This window comes from Brachyhypopomus gauderio, chromosome 1 (genome assembly GCF_052324685.1).
Source record: "Brachyhypopomus gauderio isolate BG-103 chromosome 1, BGAUD_0.2, whole genome shotgun sequence".
Lineage (NCBI taxonomy): Eukaryota > Metazoa > Chordata > Actinopteri > Gymnotiformes > Hypopomidae > Brachyhypopomus > Brachyhypopomus gauderio.
In genome coordinates this window covers 33,730,668-33,752,421 of record NC_135211.1, presented here as the reverse complement: position 1 = coordinate 33,752,421, position 21,754 = coordinate 33,730,668, and the positions used below count along the sequence as shown (strand labels likewise).

The window sequence follows — 21,754 nt, the reverse complement described above, 5'->3', positions numbered from 1 at the left end:
GGGACGCCCTCCGCCTGACCTGCTGGGAGGTCAACACAAGCTGGAGTTCGCAAGAAAATCAGTCTATGTACAAGATGCTCAAATTGTACGTTACAGTAAGCAAATATCAACAGCAAAATTATTTGTCATTCGGGATTTGTGGGGCAAAAAGGGGAGACCACCGCCGTCCCCGAGCATCACCTGAGCCGGCTGGCACCGTGAGGAAGGCCTTCAGGGACTCGCAACTGTATGCCGAGACCCTCTGATTCGTGGCGTCGGCACCAGCCCCGACTGGACGAAACCGGGCCTCGTTAGCAAGCAGCCAATCGTGGAGCTGGAATAGAGGGAGAGAGGTGCGAATTACACCATTCGTTGAACGAAGCGCACCGGTTATGGAGGAACAGTCAGCACGGACGTATTCATGTTGCGCCAACTGTATTCGCAGTTAGCTGGTTTAGCGTTTTAAAGCAAAGCAAGGCATCAAGGTTCATCCTCCCTAGTTACCTCACTCCAAAGCTTTGTGTCTCGGCGTAGGGACTCATCGGCTCGGAAGTGGGCCAGAAAAGCAAAGACTTCCTCCAGAGACACGACTGACTGCAAACAAGAAAATGCCCAGCTACACTCAGAGAGCAGCAATATCGATTAAAACGTACAGACTTACGATGCAACACAAAGCAACTGATCTTCAAGTGCACAATTAATTAGGCTGATTCATGTTTTAGCAGAAGCTAACTTGACATAACAATAAATTGAACAACACTTGATACTGCAATATCGACTTTTCAGGTCAAATGAATCAGCGTTATCTGGGGATATCCAAACTGACGCAGCATTTCAAACTCGATTTTGCATTTTGCTGCCGAGATCCCAAATTCATGAAAGTAAGAGGTCATACCACATCGGTCAGGCAGATGGCAGTGTGGAGCAGGAAGCACTGGGTGGCGGCTCTCAGCAGCACCTGGTGAGTGATCATGGTGCAGCTGAGCACCTCTCTAAAGTCGGAGAAATGCAGAAGCGTCCGTTAGATCACCCAACGCACCACGCACACTGAAGCTGTTACTGGATAACGGCCCAATGTTCAGGACGTCGAGAACAGACGAAAAGTTAAAACCTGATGGCCCACCATGATTCCTGATAACTTTAATTCCACAGTTGAGATAACATGGCAACTTAATGTTTGTGGATGGGCAACAGGTATTTTTGTGTGGTAACTGAGATATTTTGATGTGACAGGGTTCTGCTTTAGGGGCCAAAACGTAACGGAGTCGCATGTTCGCACCACTGTGAGACCATCCTGGTTGGACATTGACTTTTGAACTTAAAGCAGCGGGCGACTGCCACTGACGTCAACGTACCTCAGCACACGCAGGCCGTCTGCATCGAGAAGAGGACGGGGGGACAGGCGAGACAGTGCCTGGGACACGAAGAAAAGGGGGACGGCACACCAGTGGCGAGACGCCAAGCGCCTCAGGAGCTGCAGCAACACGGCGCCTGAAACACACCGGCACTGCCCTCTGTTAACCTACACCTCCACACTTCTTGACCTCCGACCTCACAAGTTAGGGTGTTGTGCTAAGAGAGACTAAACTTTATGGATAGTCAAAGACGTCTATGCGTTGGTCTGAAATGGGCCGCCATGAGGCGTGGTGGACCGTACCTTGGTTCTCCTGGGGCAAGCTACCGAAGAACGTCACCATGAAATTCTGCAGTTTCAGGCCCAGCTCCGGACAGTCCCCAACGGCTTGCCCGGGTGACCTGTACAGGCACCAAAGATCATTCTAGAACTGATAAAAAATCATTATAGGCCCTACAAAAGGTCATTTTGTCTTTGTGATCACACACACACACACACACACACACGCGCGCACCTGTGGTAGAGTGAGCTCTCCGTCAGGACGTCCATGAAGGGACCTACAACGAACTGACAGTTGAAGCTCATAAACGTGCTGCTGAACACAGGCCGACACACACTAGTTCTTTCAGTACATAATCATCTTTTCAGTACATAATCTGTCATTTCAGTACAGCATTGACTGCAAGAACCACGTCAGTACAGTTTTGATGCTTCAGAAACAGAACGCATGCCATCATTCACAGCCAGTGCTGTGAATTCCAAGCATTCACAGACACTGACTACAGAGTACTGATAATTCATTCTTCTTGCTAGAATTTCCTTGTATCCAAGCCAGTGTCATAGGGGAGGGGCTCACAGGACAGTGGGGGAGGGAGGGGCGTGCGCTCAATGCTGGGACCCATTTAACTAAAGGTCTGGTTCAGGTGTTCCCCAGTAATGCTCCAAGCATCTCCATTTACTTCAAAGACAATTATTTGGCAACAGCCATTTCTAAAGTCATGAAGTGCACATGCCAGTCACCTTTGACGCAGACAAGGCAAAGGATGGACACTGGAACAGCCACAACCCCAGCAGGTGGTCCACTCCATCCTTCATCACAGCCTTATTCTCACTGTGGAACATGCGCTGATAGACACACAGCAACCAGGACGGGTGTACATGTGCGCCACCTGCTGGAGAGTGAGAGAAGCACAGGCGTTAGTATTGCAAAACGGTAGAGGCCCGCAGGTTGCCTGAAGATGATGATGATGATGGAAGTCCACGCACCTTTATGATCGGTTGCAGTGGCCTCGGCGAGTGCGTCGATCCGGTGGAGCACGGGCCGGACCACATGAATCTACAAATCGAAGTAGAAATGATTTGTCACGAGCATACAAAGTCGTCACATTGAATATTTCTACTAGAGGTGAGCGTCATGAATGAAGATAAATCAGAAAACGCCGCATACCTGGTTTTCTTCAAGAGTTTCTAATACCAGGGCGTAGTCCTCCCAAAACTTTCGGAAAACCATCCTTTGGTCTGGTGCCCATTTGTACAAAACCTCATCTGCGGAGAGCATGTTTATAGTTAATCTAGAGTATAAAAACAGTCGTTTAATGCGGACACTGGACTGAAGTGTGGGAAGCTCCATGATTACCTGCCTCACACATACACACATCTGTATTCAGCACCTCCGACAGCGAGACGCACATCTTCATAAGGTACAGAGCGCGTTTGCGGGACACACCGTCTCGGTGTGTCAGTCCGGCCTGGGCCAGTCTAAAGAACGCCGGAGAAGTTCGTGGGTCGGGCCGGAGAACATTAGGACGATCTCCTAGAAGTTCCTCCAGAGGGAAGAGGTAGTCCGAGCAAGCGGTCAGGCACAACAAGGCGCGACTGGTTACGCTCTCCGCGTCCTCGCCATCGTGCCAGCGCAGCACATGTCCCCATACGCACTGGAGCGCGTCCGCCCGCCTCTCCGCACTGGACCATCTGAGACATGCGAGCCACACACGGACGATCACTTTAGACACCCGCGCGTCTGAGAGCTCCTTGATGGCGTTTAGGGTGCAGGTCAACGATTTCATGGTTAGGGCAGCGTTTTGGGACAGGCTGGGAAGCATGACAGCCATGATTTCAATGGCCACGTCGATGTCGAGCTCGTCCGTGTGTGCACTGCGCTCATCGCTCTCTGAGCCGGTTAACACGGGTAAAACTACACTCGCCATTTTCTCCAGAGTGTCTGTGTGACTCTGGCTTAAACACAGGCCGAGGAGTCCGCACACGGCGGCGAGCAGCTCCTTATTAACGTTTAGTGCATCGCCTCCCTCCCGAGAGGAGAGGGTAGCGTTGGAAATCATCTTTAAAAGGGGGACGCACTGGTCCCATATAATCGACTGCATTTTGCAAACGAAACGTTCCTGCGTCTTAGAGTCTTGAGAAACTTCTACATTGGAGTGAGATTGTTTAATAAGCTCTTCGATCAACGTGGAAAGGGACTCAACCTTTTCTATCTCGGGCCACGAATAACTAGGCCAACACAACATGTCTAAAACGTTGTCGATGTCAGGGCACTGCGACAGCAAAGCGCTCAATAAAAAAGAAGACATGGTCGAACCGTTGCTATACTTTTGCACGAGTTTATTAACTAGCTAGCTTAACATGGCTAGCCATCCACGCCGTCCCTGCGCTCACCGGTGATCCTCACTTCCTGACGTGTCACGTGGATGTTTCGCGCATGCGTGTTGGAGACCGTGACGTTAGGAGGGCGCCTCTAATCCCGATATTGTTGTAATATTTAGTCAACTAACGTGACTATAAAAATAAAGAATCACCACTTTCGTTAAACTAATATATTTTTTAATTATTTTATCGCTGAGCATTGCTGTCTCACAGCTGCAGTGTTCGGTACCCAGCCTGCCCGCCACTTGTGTGGAAGTACAGGTGCATCTCAATCAATTAAAATATCATCAAAAGGTTCATTTATATCAGGAATTCAATACAAAAAAGTGAAACGCATATATTATGCAGATTCATGACAAGAGTGATCTATTTCAAGAGTATATTTCTGTTAATGTTGATAATGGCTTACAGCCAATGAAAACCCAAAATCATTATATCAGAAAATTAGATTATATAAGACCAACTGAAAAAAAAATAAAAATGTATTTCAGAAATGTCGCCCTACTGAAAGTATGAACAGTAAACGTACTCAATACTTGGTCAGGGCTCCTTTTGAGTACTGCATCAATGCAGCGTGGCATGGAGGCGATCAGCCTGTGGCACTGCTGAGGTGTTATGTTATTTCTTGAAATAGGTCACTCTGTTTGTCATGAATCTATATAATACATGTTTCACTTTTTGTATTGAATTACTGTAATAAATGAGCTTTCTGATGACATTCCAATTGATTGAGATGGCCCTGTATATTCTCCGCGTGCCTGCATGGGTTTTCTTGGGGTATGAGCTGCTGTTGTTGGAGTGGTTAGGGTTACGTGACAGCCCCCCCCCCCCCCCCCCCCCCCCCCCATCCTCAGTGGTATTAAAATGGTTTAGAAGGTGAACAAATGAGAAACAAGAGGTCATAAGCCAAGTTCAGAAAGACAACATGACACAGCCACAGTGTTTGGTCCTGCTGAGTTATGAGAGTGTATGACTGCATTATTACACCATCGTCAAAGATTCATTTGGCTTTATCACATGAAACAATGACAAAAATCATTCTGAACGACGTCTACGGTGAAACTGCCAGCCTGCTGTGTTAGTATTCACACATTACACATACATTCAACTCATTTTTACATCAATCCACAGATGTTGACTTAAAAACCCCTGAATTATATCTTTATCATGTCATTGAAAAACCCCCCACAGAGAGAAGCATACAAACATATTCAGCCTGTATGAAAATGTGATCTACATTCACAGATTGTAAAAACAGAGATGAATCAGTTCACAGAATCTTCAAAAAAGTTCCTGCATGTGTGTCATCTAAGATCAAACGAGGCAGTCGGCAAGGTTCCTGCATGACCATCTACGGACATCCTTGGTTTCCGTGGTATTTCATTCACCGGCTGGAATCACACAACCCAGCTGGGCTCCGCGGGGGTACTTTCTACAGCACGCGGCTGACAGGCCGAACATAATACAAAAATGTCGGTTCCCGCCCAAGGCAAAATGAAAGAGTTGCCACATCTGCTGCTCCACATCTGCTGCTCCACTGTCTCTAGCAGCAGTTGCCACTTTAAGGCTTGCCTGAGTGCCGAAGTGCTGAAGACAGGGCGTCCCCACAGCAACACAGAGTCTGGCCACGCCCACTAGGCCTCATCAGTGCATTGCACTTTGGCCCCTCCCACAAAACCCTGCCCCGCCCCCAGCCTCTCCGCAGGTCGTCACAGGAGGAGCTCCATAAGCTGCTCGTCTCCCAGCAGGTCCAGGGCCAGGCAGTTCACGGAGCGCCGCCCATAGAAGGAGGGTCTAACCGGGCCAGAGGCCAGCTCGGCACCGCCTGGGCCGTCCGGGAGCCCAGACATGCTCAGCAGACGGACCGGACCTGCGTGGGGAGGGGGAGAGCGCAACGGCATTTTGTCTAGACTCAGGCTGTGCCGCTCGGTCAAGCCATGGGACCTCCATTTCAGAACCTACAGAGAGAAAGCATGTGAGGGTTGAGCATACATACATACATGCACACACCACACACACACCCCCACACAGTATTCAGATGCTTTTACTTGTTTCAAACTGTGGATTTTACTTTGAATTGACATAACTGCCATTTTACCCACAATTCTCCACTAAACCACCCATAAAGGCAGTCATTATGTTTTTTACAGAGCTTTGATAATGAATCCAAAATCATATAATTCACCAATGTACTCATACCACTTACTCAGTACTGTGTAGAAGTCCCTTTAGCAGCAATTATAGCAATTACAATCCATTACCAGCAATTACAGTTACGACCCAGTCCACAGGTACATCCACAACACAGTGAAGTGTGCAGCAAATATACATTCTGAATCCACTGTGTGTGTGTGTGGGTGTGTGTACCTAGGTGTACATACACACAACACACGTATGAATATGAAGACAAATAAGCAAGTATTCTTTCTGAACTGCTTACTGCTATCTCTCTCCTGCATATTAATGTATGCATATTGGAGGTGTGGCTATTAATATATAATGACATTTGAAAACAAAATATAATTATGTTGGAGAATAAAAGAAGGGACATCACAGGAGTGTCCAGATGATGAGGACGTGCTGGAGTCTGACCTGCTCCACACGGTCCCAGTCGCTGGCTTTGGCCTCACCATCAGTCACATGACCAAGGTTGAAATCTGTGCCTGCAAAGCAACACAATACATTCTCATGTAGCCTGGACATGTAGCAATATTGGAGGATTCTTATATGTGTAAGTTTGGGGGTTATGCTGTGTATAAGTGTGAACCTGTAATAACACAAGCCTGCCACAAGGTGGTACAGTGCACCTTCCTAATATGTATATGCGATGTGATCAACAGTTACTTTGCAAGTAACTAAGAAGACCATTCGCTGAAAATAATTTAGGTATTCTAACCTGTTGAGCTGAAATCTGAGCTGAGGGAAGGGCTATCCACAGACACGCCCTCTAGTAGCTCAGCCAATCGCAGCATTTCCTCAGGATCGTCCACAGAAACCTCTCCAGGTTCAATCACATGTTCCTGCAATTCTAGAACATTTAAATAGGATGGAAATTGAACATCTGACCACTCATGAACTATCTATGTTAATAAATGTGCTTTGGGGTATTGCTTGATCCAGGACTCTTCAGCTGTAGTTTACAAAGACATGCTAAAGTGCTAACAGCACCAATTAGCATGCTAACTGACTAGTCATTCATTAACCACACTGATGTTAACTATACTGCTAACATAGCTCAGGAAGCACACCACGGGTGTGACACAAGGCCTGAAAAGACATAGCTGCTGCTGTTGCATGAGCAACATTACATCTTTTATCTAAATTATTTATTTTCTGTTTTAAATGCAGTGGCAACAACTGACAGTTGCAAGAAAGACTAAAGTAAGAAGAACTCACAAATGCAACGTTCATTTCTTACTGGAAATACATCACAAATCCCCATAACACCATGTAGTATATATGAGCATGTAGAATGTACTAGAGTGTTTACTGCCATCGGTAACGGTTTACGATCATGCTATAAAACCACGAGTTTCAGAAAGACACTTGAGTGCAGCTAATGCTCCCTAAGACCAACCAGCAAATTAAAATAAAAAGGGTTCAGATGTTCAAACTGCTCCAATTGCTGACTGTACCAGGACAACATTCTATTCAGGAAACCGTCTGTCGATTTATCTAGCGTAGTTTACAGGGAAATCTGTTCTTCCCTGTACAATCTTACAAAACATCTTCAAAGTACACATCGCATGTCTTGACATGTTTGGGATTCAGGTTCTTGCACTTGAGACTCCAGCGATCAGGCAGGTGCTGCTGAAGGTTTATGCCCTACAGAAGAGCTGTGAGTGACTAAGCAAAGACAAAATCAGGCACTGGAGACTCCTCCCTCCCTCTCACCTTCCTCCGCCCACTCATCTTCCTCGTTGCGGGCCTTGCCGCCCATGTCGATGCCGGATGTGTGGGAGGAGCCGCGGCTGGCCGTCGAGCCAAAGGGCTGCTCTCCCCCGGGGAGCATCTGGGCGGAGACGCCCCCCCGCTGGGTGTCGGCCTCGATGCCGGAGCTGCAGGTGGAGTGGCAGGAGAGGCGTGGGCTGCTGTCGGTGTATGGAGTCTCTGGCTCTGCGTCGTCGCTGATGTACGACTCACGGTACCTCTTCTTCTCTGGAAAGGGGAAAAGAAGAGGCCTAGTCATTGCGAGCCAAGTAAAAACTAAAATAACGACAAGACATTTTCGACAGTGACACAAAGGCGTTGCAGAAACAAGGGCAGTGTCGTTTATATTAGAGGAATGTGTATTTTGTGTAGGCCAAAAAAAGTCAATGTTGCTAATAATGAAAGTGAACCTTTTACTAGATATGCTGGTCAAAATGACCCACCCTCATTCTTACACTCACGGTCTAACCTCGTGCCTGAACGAGCCTGAACAGGCCTGAACAAGTGAGCAAGAGAAACGAACAAGAACAAGCAATTAAACAAATCGCCTTGCTGTGAGGGCACTAGCCACCCAAAGCACCCCTGGAGGGCTGGGCATGTGGGCGGGGTCAAGCGAACCTTCAGCTTCTTCCAGACGGCGTAGGTATCTGAGGGCAGGCTGCAGGCTCAGGTGGAGACGGTGACTGCCGGTCAGGTGGAGGAGAAGGTGGCGTGAGCGGAAGGCGGAGCCCGTGTAGTACACCAGCTTCCTGGCCGAGGGCAGGCCGTCGGGCTGGATCTCGAACCTCTTACCCTGGAACCAAGCAACCCAAACGCGAAGCTGCGATTACAGGCTCTCTTAAACTACGACTTGAGCTAACCTTTCTACTTTTGTGTTAGCTTCAGTACAGATAATTGCAAAGTTACGGTTATGTTACAGACGTGTCAAAAGTTCTCGGCTCCATCTACTGCCTAAAACAATCCACTTTCCTCTCTAGCCGTAAGCTTGAGTGACAAGTGACAGCCATAATTGCCTGTCTGACACATGAAATGGTCATGTGTTACAGCGGTCTCTGTACAGGAGGAGTGGATAGAGCGGCCCATTGAAAGATCTGGGGGAATGAACACCAAAGTACCAGAAAGGTGAGTCGTCCCACGTGAGACCAGGGGAAGTCGTAAAGCAGCTCCCGCACGTTGTTCATCTCCTACGTGATATATAACAAACATGTGTTAGGTTTCAACGGTGAACTGCTGGAGTGTGACGGAAAAATAATAACACTCAAGAAAGTTCACAGTGATGTGTCGGCGTTTCGCCCCCATCCTCCCCGACTCTGTCAGACTGGGATAACAAACACTAAACGAGATGGGAAGCATTTTCTGTTTTGGGAGGGGATGGGTGAGTGCATCCCACAATGCACTGGGCCTGTGAAACAGTTACACGCAGGGCTCTCAGTGTAATCCAGATCCAGGCTCTTTTGTCAGAGTTCAGAGGGATAAGAGGAAAGGAATGCATCCCGAATCCTGTTTTAAGCTTGATCAACTTGTGCATTCCAAAGCGGCCTGCCGGGAAATATATTAACCTGATGGGCTCTGACACATAGGGAGACAAAGAAAAACAGCCCTGTTCTGACTCATGGGATGACACATACACACCGACACGTGTGCGCACAAGCACGCACGCGCGCACGCACGCACGCACACACACACACACACACAGACACACACGTGTACACACACACACACACACACACACACACACACACACACACACACACACACACACTGAACTCTATCATACACACTCCACTGCTCTTCGTACAAATACAAAATACTTCCTTTTACCCTATCCACATTCAGCAGCATCTGTCCCTGTTGCATGAGTGAACACACACACACACACACACACACACACACACACACACACACACACACACACACACACACACACCTGATAAATGTGCATTCCTTGAAGGGTGAGTCCCAAGAGGACTGAAGTGCTCTCATCTCTCTTATCCTGCAATAAAAACAAAATGATGAATGATTTAAGATAAAAGAGACAATTACTGAATCCCACACGATCACAGTGGGCCGTGATTCAGCGTTCCGGGAGCGGAGGCTGATACAATGGAGATGAAAGATGTCATCATTCATATTTGCACTTCCACCACGGATATGTGTGGGGTGTGTGTGTGTGTGTGTGTGGGGGGATGTTCTTTCTTAATCAAGTTGCCGACTTAACGCATTGATGTATTGACTTTATTCATCCTAATCACCTTAAGCAATGCCCTGACACTGATCTCACACTCACAGAGGTCAGAAGGTACTTGAACTGGTCAAGTAGATTACTAAAGACGCTGTTCTCAGAACACCCCCAAGTTAAATATGTATTAATATGCAGGTGTGTGTGCGTATGTGTGTCTAGGTTTGGCAGACATGCTAAAAGTGTCCTAAATGGATGCCTAAATTTCTAGCTTCAGGACTTGACATACCTAATCCTTTGAAACAGGTCAACAACCCATAACCCGCTTACGACTCTATGACCTCTATGACCCCAGGGCTTTGATGAAAACGCTCTCAGCATCCCCCCCTCCCACATTCCCCAGCTCAGCACGCTTAACCCTCCCCGGCCGTGACCCCCGACCTTCTGGAGCCTGTAGATGGTGACGGGCACGTCCTCCAGGCCGCAGGCCTCCCTGATGAAGATGAGGGTGGCGTCTCTGGAGGACATGCCCCACAGCTCCTGGTGGATCTCGGGCGTGTGGCGGAGCAGGTACTCCACGCCGCGCCTGGCCACGATCTGACGTCACCACATTGACCCGTCAGCCAAGGAGAAGCAGGAGGATTAGTTCACGTTCGACGTTTTAAAAGTAGAATAATGATTAATGATAGTTCACAAAATCTCAGTTATGAACAAATATAGATTCTGGAGAAAATCTAAATTCAACATTCATTCTATTATATTTTTTCTTTATTGGGCATCTTATGAATTCATATTTCGATAAATGCCTGTATTTCGATGTATTATCGTGATGTTGTGTGATGATGTATTACTAATTTACTGTAGTTGGTTTGTTTGTTTTTGGCAGTGTTATTTCAAGGTCATGTGTTTCAGTCAAAATAAAATCACCTCAGGTCTGTGGCATCTATATCCAAATGTGTTATTTCAACCAATCAGATGTATAACGATGGAGCCTCCACTCCTGCGACATGCCCTCGGCCACATTCAAATATTCAAACGTTGTGTCATTCAAACGTTTTGTCATCGCAACATTTCAAGGGGAAACAGAAGTCACTTTTACTAAATTCAGCTTATTCGTTTCGTGCCATTTTCAGGTGTGTTCACTTATTGGTGATGTGTTTAAATCTAACCATGACACGGTAAAGCTGTTTAACAACTATTTCGCTAGGAAGAGTGACAATGTCCAGACATATATTGGAGTTTAACGTCATCTCTTTCATGCCGTGCTTATAACAAGTTCAGAAACATAACATCTCTGATCATTAGGACTTTGTAAGTGAACCAGGATGGACTTACCCAGGGAGGAAAGTAATCCTTGGGCTGGAAGTAAGAGGCGCCTCCATGCGCGAGGTCTTGGGGTGGGCGGTCCCCCCGGTCGGCCTGCAGGGCGTAGCCCGCCAGCTGGAAGTACACAACCTCTTGCTGCCTGCACTCGGACCGCAGCACACGCTCTCTCAGGTCAGCGTAGTAGAGCCTCCGTACCTTCTGCTCACTGTAGTGGAGACAAGGAGACAGAGAGGGTCTGAGTGATGGAGCGAGAAAGAGAGAAAGAATAAGGTGAGAGAGACAGGATCTGAGGGACAAGTGAGAGAGAGACGGGATCTGAGGGACAGGTGAGAGAGAGACGGGATCTGAGGGACAGGTGAGAGAGAGACGGGATCTGAGGGACAGGTGAGAGACAGACGGTATCTGAGGGACAGGTGAGAGACAGGCGGGATCTGAGGGACAAGTGAGAGACAGACGGGATCTGAGGGACAGGTGAGAGACAGACGGGATCTGAGGGACAGGTGAGAGAGAGACGGGATCTGAGGGACAGGTGAGAGAGAGACGGGATCTGAGGGACAGGTGAGAGACAGACAGGATCTGAGGGACAGGTGAGAGACAGACGGGATCTGAGGGACAGGTGAGAGAGAGACGGGATCTGAGGGAAAGGTGAGAGACAGACGGTATCTGAGGGACAGGTGAGAGACAGACGGGATCTGAGGGACAGGTGAGAGACAGACGGTATCTGAGGGACAGGTGAGAGACAGACGGGATCTGAGGGACAGGTGAGAGAGAGACGGGATCTGAGGGACAGGTGAGAGACAGACAGGATCTGAGGGACAGGTGAGAGACAGACGGTATCTGAGGGACAGGTGAGAGACAGACGGTATCTGAGGGACAGGTGAGAGACAGACGGGATCTGAGGGACAGGTGAGAGACAGACAGGATCTGAGGGACAGGTGAGAGACAGACGGGATCTGAGGGACAGGTGAGAGACAGACGGGATCTGAGGGACAGGTGAGAGACAGACGGGATCTGAGGGACAGGTGAGAGAGAGACGGGATCTGAGGGACAGGTGAGAGACAGACAGGATCTGAGGAACAGGTGAGAGAGAGACGGGATCTGAGGGACAGGTGAGAGACAGACGGGATCTGAGGGACAGGTGAGAGACAGATGGGATCTGAGGGACAGGTGAGAGACAGACGGGATCTGAGGGACAGGTGAGAGACAGATGGGATCTGAGGGACAGGTGAGAGACAGATGGGATCTGAGGAACAGGTGAGAGAGAGACGGGATCTGAGGAACAGGTGAGAGAGAGACGGGATCTGAGGGACAGGTGAGAGAGAGACGGGATCTGAGGGACAGGTAAGAGACAGACGGGATCTGAGGGACAGGTGAGAGAGAGACGGGATCTGAGGGACAGGTGAGAGACAGACAGGATCTGAGGAACAGGTGAGAGAGAGACGGGATCTGAGGGACAGGTGAGAGACAGACGGGATCTGAGGGACAGGTGAGAGACAGATGGGATCTGAGGGACAGGTGAGAGACAGACGGGATCTGAGGGACAGGTGAGAGACAGATGGGATCTGAGGGACAGGTGAGAGACAGATGGGATCTGAGGGACAGGTGAGAGACAGATGGGATCTGAGGGACAGGTAAGAGACAGACGGGATCTGAGGAACAGGTGAGAGACAGACGGGATCTGAGGGACAGGTGAGAGACAGACGGGATCTGAGGAACAGGTGAAAGTGAGACAGAGATTATGAGACAGAATCCAGAAGCACATTTAAATAACACAGACAGTTATGTCATGTCAATGCCTTGGACCACCATTAGGTTTATTGTTTTATCAATGGCATAATGACCATATATCTCAGTCACATTATTAAGATACATGAAATATGTTGTCTATAATTAAAAATATAAATAATTATGTATGGTCTTTACACCATAAAACATCAAATATAATTATAAGACTTTTGCACAATACTGTGATGTGCCATGTCCAAGTCACATTTGGATTTCATTTAATGATCCTTATCGACATACACTATGAGATATTTAATACCTTCCTAGAATATAAAGGTAATTAAATTATAGAGACAAGCCCAGTTCTGCCTAATAATGCTGGATTATTAGACAAGGAACCTCTTAGGCAGGGCACATACTTAGCTGCCTTCTAAAAATAGTTGCATTTGAAACTATATTAAACAGCTTTGGATTACATTGAAGTCCCTTGGGTGCACTAGTGCTCATTTAGTGCACAATAATTTGCTCATTTGGCAGTCCTAGTATGCTTTTGTTTTTGTTTACGTCACTGTGTGTATAACCTGTTAGTACTAAATCCATCCTTGGCTTCATTGTAGCGTTGGTGATCATGATGTAGCAGAAATATCTGCAATGACTTGTAATTATAATGTGACCTGCTGACAGAAGGAACTCCTTGGACACAATTTCAATGGTTTCCAGTAAATAATAAATACTCGTACAAACTAGTAATTACCATCCTCCCTTTTAGGAAATACTGTCAATTCCCTCATACAGTTTCTGGCTACCAGTAAAACATATATAAATTTAAAGTTGGGATTTGGCAAACAGCATTGGCTTTATTTTTAAAGGGCAGATACAGTCTGTCTGACATGGACTGCAGAAGACAGCTCAACACAGAATTTTGCTTGGAACTGATATAAAACATGTATGTCGAGTGTCGGTTATGTAAAATAACAGAGGTTCAAGTTCAGAGCACACATGAGAACTGTGCCTATGAACCCCACTACCTAACCGACACTGTTTATCAGTTTAAGTTCAGGGTTAGGGTTAGGTTTAGGGTTAGGGTTAGAAAATGCTGTTTTCCCAGGGTAAACCTGTCGTGAGAACACTTCAGATACTTGGCATGAGATAAAAGGTGTGCTCTCACATGATGACATCATGAGAGACTTGCCAAAAATAAAGAAAGACATAAATAATGCAGCAGCCACCAGCTATCTGCTTGGAGACTTTTAGTCAGGAGCGGTTTGGAGTCTGACGGGGACTTACCAGATCAGCCTGCCGTTCTCCACGTAGTACTGCACTTTCAGAAAAAGAAGTGGGGGAAGCCATCTCTTCTGGGACCCCTGCGGTAACGTCACAGCGGGGTTAACCAGGTTACCACGGCAGCCCCGTGATTATGCGCTCACTCTCACAGGTCATTGGTCATGCAGTTATTAGCATGGTTCTATGGTGTAACCGCCCTACTAACTGCCAGTCCATTGAGGAGCAGGATGACCTGGTGACTAAAGAAACTAGTTCAGAAGCCAGCAGATCCAGATTTTTTCAGAGCATGTAAATAGCTACAGTTTCAGAGTTTTTGTTTGTTTGTTTTTTGTTATACTGGCATGTTACCATTCAAAGCACATACAGAACCTGGAAAGGAACGTACAACTCATGAGAGATACAACAGAACTAGAGCCAACTATGAGAGATACATGAAAGATGTGTGGACACTCGGGACGCTGCACACACCTTTTCTGCATCACGTTTCCATTCCTTGGGGAAGTACTTGGCCAGTTTCTCTTCCAGGTCGAGGAACATATGCTCGTTGTCTGAGCAGTGCCGAGCGTCGAGACAGCCACACAGGAAGTGAAACAAATGCTTTCACACAGTGGACAAAGGCAGCATTAACTCACGCACGAAATGCAGCCGACAATGGGCTCAATTAGAGCGGCGAAGACAAAGGCCGCGTGCCGCTCGAATGCGCGCACACAAGCGCGGCCGGGGCAATCAGTGGACGACAATAACCCGGGAAAAACAACGGCGGAAAAAGAACACGGGGAGGAGGTGGGGAGAGGGGGACTCGTTTCGAGGAGAAAGAAGTAAGAAGAAAATAGGACGATAGTGGAGGATTTATGTTCTGTTGCAAACTGCTGTCAAATATTGTGTGTCTGTTCATCGGTCATGTCTTACCCATAACTCCTCACTGCATCGTTACTGGACCATCGTGGTGTCTCGGGTTTACAGTGAGGCTGTTAGGTGCCGGCCTCCCTCCCCTCAGTGCCTGACACTGACACCATCCATCCTCCACCTGCTACACCCACCCCTCCAACCCCACTCTCTCACACTCTATCTCAGGTCTGCAATCGATGGAAGGCTGTGACCCCTCTAAAAACTCATCTCTCTGTTGTCTTTTCACAACTTGCACTCTTTCTCTTTCTCTGCCTGTCCGTCTCTCTATCTCTTTGTCTTTCTGTGTGTCACTCTCTCACTCTGTCTGACTAACTGCTGGTCCTCCTGTCTCTTGTTGTTGAATGCCCACACACATGCCAGAGTTAATGAAGTTAATATAGCTGGAATTCAGAATTCAGGCCTTACTGGTCACTGGCCCCCTCTCCACAAAAACAATGGAGGTCTTGTGCAAGAGGTGAGCAACACAAGATTATCGAGGTATTTAAAGGAGGAGAAAGCTGGAATGTGTGTGCATTGGGAAGGGGGGTGGGAGGGAAAGAGGAGGTGTGGTATGTTTGAAAGACTGAAATGAGGGAGAGAAGGAGAGTGGGGGGAGAATCAATAGATTTACAGTCAACCGAATTTCCAAAAGTGCAACAGAACAACAAAACCTTCATTTTCCAAGATTAACCCTTTCAAACCTTCCTAGAAACAGTTCTGGCCCCTCAACGTATGGTGCATGTCCTGGCTGCTAACTGTGCAAGTTACACAGACTAAGGTGGAATAGGCAGAAAGCTCTGGCTGTGAGCTTATGCCTGGGAGGAGGGGACGGTCACTGGGAGGAGGGGCTTGTCCCTGGGAGGAGGGGCTTATGCACAGATATGTCTGAGAGTCAGTGTATAAAAAAATCATTCTTATATATATATTTAGATATTAGACAAAATTATGCCAACTTGAAGGCATTTAACAAAGTAGCTATGTAGAATCCCAAACGCCATTTAGTTTTAAAAACTAAGTTTTAAGGTGCACTTGTAAATTGTTGGACAAAGCTAAAAAATACTAATATTTCTAACTACAAAAGAAGCAGGTCTCTCCGTCTTTCCCTCATTTGCAAAATGCTAATTTGTCTCATTTGCATAATGTTTTTTTAAACAAAATTAACATTCATGGTTAAAGTATCTTCATTAATCCATGTCTGGAAACCTGAGGTCAGAGCCTTTCTTGAATAGCGCCTTACCCTTGACTGTTGTCAAGCCGAAGAAGTAGAGTTCTTTTACACCAAGAAGCGCTGACACATGCTTCAACACCTCTTTTCCTGTGGCCTTCAGCTGGCAACAGAAAAGACAAGTTGTTTTTCTTTTTTTTTTTTTAAAGCCCTGCACCATTTAAACTGCGATAAGCATCTCACCATGGGAATATGAATTTTAGGCTTTTCACGGTAGATCATATCCAGAGTGAGTTTCATTATGACATGGCCCTTAAAAAACATGTCCAAGAGAAGACAATGAAAGCTCACCCCCACGGTGATGTCAAGCGTCTCCTTGGAGGGAAGAAGGACACACACTGTCCTTTCGTGTTTGGCTGAGACAGACATGATTTCCCTCACACAATCACTCACTCAGTCTTTCTCTCACAGTGACTCACAAACATGACCGCATGCACGCACATGCACGAACGCACACACACACACACACACACACGCACACACACACAAGCTACGTCTGTCCTGTCTTCGCGCTCCTTCCCTCTTCAAGCTGATTTGCACACAGGTTCACTTCATGTCTTCACATCTAACAACATACAAAGAAAGAAAGCAAACACAAAACATTGCTGGGAAGTTCTTAAACATGCCAGAAGTATGTTATTTCTCACGCGTCACAAATGGGACAAACTGGCCGATTCAGTTCTCGCACCAACCAAGAGGCGGTTGCATTGCAAAATCCGTTCAGAGACGGTTGCCTCCTTCTTGATAAGAGCCCGAGCGTGTTAAGCCTTAAGCCCGGACGTTCGCGACTCGTCCTCGGGCCCGACCCACTCGGTTTCACAAACACAGGCAGAGCGGCAATCAGATAGATAAGCCCACCTGAGAAAACACCACGAGGACACCTTGCATTCCTTACATTATTTCAATCTTTTCTCATCTGCCTGTCGATTCACAGCTCTTTTCCAGATGTCCAGGGGAAAATAATAGGCCTACAACATGCACAGAATAAAGATTTTAAAATCCTGCTTTAGTTACAGGATTGTTGAAGTGCTGTGGAAGAGGCTGCCTCTCATCGCTATCAGACGGCCGCAGGCACCCCACTGTCACCTAGGGTTCCTCTACAAGGCAGAAAGCCACTCACGCGGTGCATTTGCGAGGGGGTGGGGGTGGTTAAACAACACTTTAGTTTGGCATTTCTGAGAGTTGGTAAGCTATATAATGCTTTTCTGAGTTTAGGAGACTTCAGGTTTCAGCAAAGAAATTATGTGGTTAAACTACGCATTACACAGAGAGAATACATCACAGGGAAGCATCACTATGCAAGCCTCGGTTACTGTTACTCTCAGAAGGGCTTGAATATAACTAGCTGTCACCTTTCATAGTTGACTGAAATCTTAATGGATACAACTACATGAAGAAAATGCAGTGATTACGGCACCACGTGAAATAATGCACTGTTTACAAAGAAGAAAATGTACACACAAAATCAAGTCCACCTGCTTCGCTTTTTTAAGGACAAGAACTAGCTCCATTCACGTGGTGCGAACAGACACAAGTGGAGTCCCCAAGCATGGTCCACACGTGTCCTCAGGAGAAGCGGTTCCCGAGATGGAGAGAGACAATAAGGGTTGTCCCCGAGGACCAGGGGTCTCCAGAGCAAGGACAAAGCCAGGCCTAGTACAGCACTAGCATGATTAACGGAGACTCACCTCTCCCGTTAATGAATTAATCATATTAAGGGAAACGGCTTGCCTATCTGATCTCCACTGAGTCTTGGCTTGTGTTGCGACAGTTAACCATATGGTCTGCTGAAAATCTATTTTGTTTTATTAGGTCAGTGGCTTCTGAAACTACAAAATAAAATGACTTAAACTGATGCATCTGGTGATTTTTCTCCCTGGAAACTATCTATATATAATTTCAGTCCTACTGAAACTGCAAGGGCTTATACACCCATGTTTGAAAGCAAACACAGAAGCTAAATTACTCTTCATTAAGGATTGCTCAAAATTGTGTCAGTCGAATTTTCCAATTCAAGATGTGAACAAATTTTGTAATGGTCTAACAATAAGTGCAGGCAAATGCACCTGCTGTATAATCTCAAAGTAGCTGTTGTGCCACTCAAATGAGATTTCAGAACTGAGATCTTATAACAGATGAAGGCCTTGGGATTAGTGAATAGAATAGAATAGTGAACAGAAGGCTCTTCACCAAGCACAGTTCATATATAGCACAGTATACAGTCCAGCAAATTAGTACCTTGTATTATCATGTTGCAGTGTACAGTCCATGTGAAATGACTACTGTTCCCTGATGAATCCTGTCCACATTGAGCTCACTAAGGCAAATTCCAACCACAACAATACTGAATCTTGACTCTGAAGTAGGTGCATTTCACACAATCCAAAATGGGAATGACAGGTTTCCTTCAATGCCAAATTATGAATGCGTTTGAGAATAAAAGATAATGTTTCATTGAAACAATCACATTCCTCGGATTTCTGCTAGACTTCAATTAACTGTTCTCGAAAAAGTCTGGGAAACCTGGTGAGTGAGGGGTCTAGCACCATATATATAGCACCAAGAAAGATAGGAGTTACATCCTCATGGTTAAGAATGTGACTTCTATTGACACTTAAACCACTGCCCCCAAGGAGAACCTGAACTGTCATGGTATGAGGGTTACAATTGAACCAGTTTAATAAGAGAACCAGTTTCATGTGCATGGCTAAAACCTCCTTCTATTAGTTAACTTAATGCATGAACAGTTAACAGAAATTACACTTTTACACTTCAATAATGCAATACATCTTCACCATTTGTGTCACTACCGTCAAATAGTTTATGAGGAATGAAGACTCACTGGTTATGCGCTTTAACTCCCCTCAAGATGGTGCAAATTATAATCCTAATCCAGCCTCTGACATTATAATCCTAATACCATCTCTCACAAAGACACTACCATGGAAAATCACAATGCAAATGGAAATACTTCTTTAGGATAACTTCAGTGTAAACAGATTTTTACACTACATGTTTATTATATTATGTTTATGTTTAGTATTAGTTGTGTGTTCCCTTGTCCAGAGACTGACAGAATTTAAATTAGCTACCTATTTTACTATAGTGCAAATCTCTTCTGGTTTGAGATGTATTTTCTGCATGGCCCCTGACAAAAAACCATAAATAACCATAAACATGTTAATGTCTTGTTTCTATAGATTAAAACAGGCATGAAAATTACTTCAAGGGAAAATCGCTGACCTTTCTTGAAATATTTAACATTTCTATCATTTTACCCGAACACTGGATTCAAACGCTTTCTTTAAAAATAAAAACAGGTGTGTGAACACTGAAGGAACCCTGAGTGTAGTCTGGAAGTTTGAAAACTATATAAAGAAAATGCCATAGTTTTGTTGTAAACACAGACTATTGTAACAAATTATATGTAAATAACGCAGCGTTCCAAATAACTATTTGGCTTTTTAATATTAAAATAAATGCATATATTCACGAGCAGAAGAAGGATGTGGGTAAAGGATATATATACATTTCCTTGTGCTTTTGCACGATTAAACTATACGCTAAATACGTTAATTCTGCAATAGTGTCCATTCGGACGGATACGAAGGTATAGCTGGCAAAGGCTCATCAAAACAGAGTAAAGGACGGTCAAAACAAGATCAACACAGGACGACAGTACTCACAACTCTCAGAGTCCTGTGCTTTGTAGCCAGGTTTGCAGCTGGAAATTAAACACCATTATATGCTACATAAACAGTAACGGTTGATCTTACGTTAATATAATTAATAGCCTACATATTTTCTCAACGTACACATTTTTGTGCAGCTTCATGTGTTAGCTGGTGTTAAAAAATGGAAATAAAATACGCTCACCTTTTAAAGGAAATGTTGCAAAGCTGATTCAGGTAGATGGTCTCCCGTATTTATAATCACGCGGCTATAATATAAACACAAGAGGGGAACGCAGCATCCGAAACGCACTGAAAACTGCAAGTGGACCATACGAAGTTACCCACATGAAGGGGCGTAACACTTATGAATATTCAGTTTTCCAAATATGACACTACAGCTAGAAAACGAAGCTTAATGTGTGAACTCACAAATTTACGAAGCCGTCAAAAGCAAGACGTCGATAGTTCACACTGTATAAACAGGCAGTATAATCCAACAAAATCGCAGGTTCCTCCCCCTGGTCACGAATATGTACAAACCCTCTTGAGCGGTTGAATGGGAAAACAACAGGTGAAACACCCGTAGTCACTTTTGTTCGAAAAAAGACAGTTACTTTCAACTTATCCTTCTTTGAGTTTATCGGGGAACGTTGGTCATTTTGGCCTTTATATATCGCGTTTGTGGTATGACATTCCCTACAAACCCTGTGCTTTGTGTTTCGTAGGTTCTGTGTAACCAACTGACTTTTAAATGTGTTTTTTTCTCAGTACCCCGTTGGCGAATTCAACGTTTTAGGGCGTATTTCCCACATGTGGTTCGTTCGCTCCGGTTTGAATCAGTTCAAGTGTTTGTGGACCTGGAGCGTTTCGCTGGGCTCGGTCTGTTTTTACACGGGCAGCAGCACCACGTGAGCACGTTCTCTCCGCTGATTGGTCAGACCTTTCTGGCGCGGGAGCAAGAAAGTAAATACGCAAATAAGGTCCTTATGTTTTAGATTAGTGTGTCAGAGTGCGATTAACGTACATGTCTGCTAAATTAGTTCCACCTAGAGTGAAAACTAAGCAGAGTCCGGACTAAAAATGCACCCACTTGCGCTCCCCTTTCGTTTACAGAACTGCCTTCGGGACTGTGTCACTAAATTATTGTTGTCCAGTATGTGAATCATTCACGTGGAAGGTTTTGCAGCAGATAACTTTAATGTAAATAAAGGAATGAATTCAAGTAGACACATAAGCTCTTAAACTAATGCTAGAAATCATAAAATCCAATTAACATGAATGTAGTACTGTTTTGAACAGTTAGAATACAGTGTTGTCTTATCAAACAGCAGTTGGATGAAACCCAGCTTGTCTGCCTCTTGACACAACCTAATCTAGGACCAGTGGATTAGTGCAACTAGAATGAGCTCAGAGATTAGGCCAGTCAGCTATTTCTGGGTTCTTATTAACCCCCACCCCTCCCCCTTTTTTCTCACCACTAAAACTACTTTTTACACAGACACAACAGTACACAGCAGTTCCTCATACAT

General features: G+C 45.8%; 2 protein-coding genes across 9 annotated transcripts in view; both read right to left on the bottom strand.

Moving 5' to 3' along the window:
- Positions 1-4,842, bottom strand: part of tarbp1 (TAR (HIV-1) RNA binding protein 1) — a 13,898-nt gene extending 9,056 nt beyond the window's left edge. Inside the window, exons 1-11 of one of the 4 annotated variants that reach the window (XM_077010770.1) lie at positions 2,970-4,842; positions 2,781-2,878; positions 2,600-2,669; positions 2,354-2,505; positions 1,848-1,900; positions 1,637-1,734; positions 1,335-1,470; positions 875-971; positions 484-573; positions 181-313; positions 1-22 (exon numbers count right to left, since the gene is read on the bottom strand). The exon at positions 1-22 is cut by the window's left edge and continues 218 nt beyond it. In XM_077010770.1, the coding sequence (XP_076866885.1) occupies positions 1-22; positions 181-313; positions 484-573; positions 875-971; positions 1,335-1,470; positions 1,637-1,734; positions 1,848-1,900; positions 2,354-2,505; positions 2,600-2,669; positions 2,781-2,878; positions 2,970-3,921 (1,901 nt within the window). In that variant the 5' untranslated portion in view covers positions 3,922-4,842. The remainder of the gene's footprint in view (positions 23-180; positions 314-483; positions 574-874; positions 972-1,334; positions 1,471-1,636; positions 1,735-1,847; positions 1,901-2,353; positions 2,506-2,599; positions 2,670-2,780; positions 2,879-2,969) is intronic. The other 3 variants (XM_077010777.1, XM_077010784.1, XM_077010791.1) reach the window with 3 other exon arrangements.
- A 146-nt stretch (positions 4,843-4,988) lies between these two features.
- LOC143518359 (FERM domain-containing protein 6) lies at positions 4,989-21,026 on the bottom strand. Of its 5 annotated transcripts, none has more exons than XM_077010816.1 (15): positions 20,428-21,026; positions 20,238-20,275; positions 16,843-17,116; positions 16,564-16,654; positions 14,907-14,986; positions 14,442-14,518; positions 11,439-11,634; positions 10,545-10,700; positions 9,852-9,917; positions 9,040-9,108; positions 8,543-8,717; positions 7,889-8,152; positions 6,891-7,022; positions 6,587-6,657; positions 4,989-5,952 (listed from the first exon to the last, which is right to left on the bottom strand). In XM_077010816.1, the coding sequence occupies exons 3-15, from the start codon at positions 16,918-16,920 to the stop codon at positions 5,704-5,706; spliced, it is 1,704 nt and encodes a 567-aa protein (XP_076866931.1). In that variant the 5' UTR covers positions 16,921-17,116; positions 20,238-20,275; positions 20,428-21,026; the 3' UTR covers positions 4,989-5,703. The 5 variants fall into 5 exon arrangements, with proteins under 5 accessions (XP_076866931.1, XP_076866923.1, XP_076866940.1 ...); XM_077010808.1 differs by lacking the exon at positions 20,238-20,275 and adding an exon at positions 17,410-17,519; XM_077010825.1 differs by lacking the exon at positions 20,238-20,275 and adding an exon at positions 17,447-17,519.
- Positions 21,027-21,754: the final 728 nt, after the last annotated feature.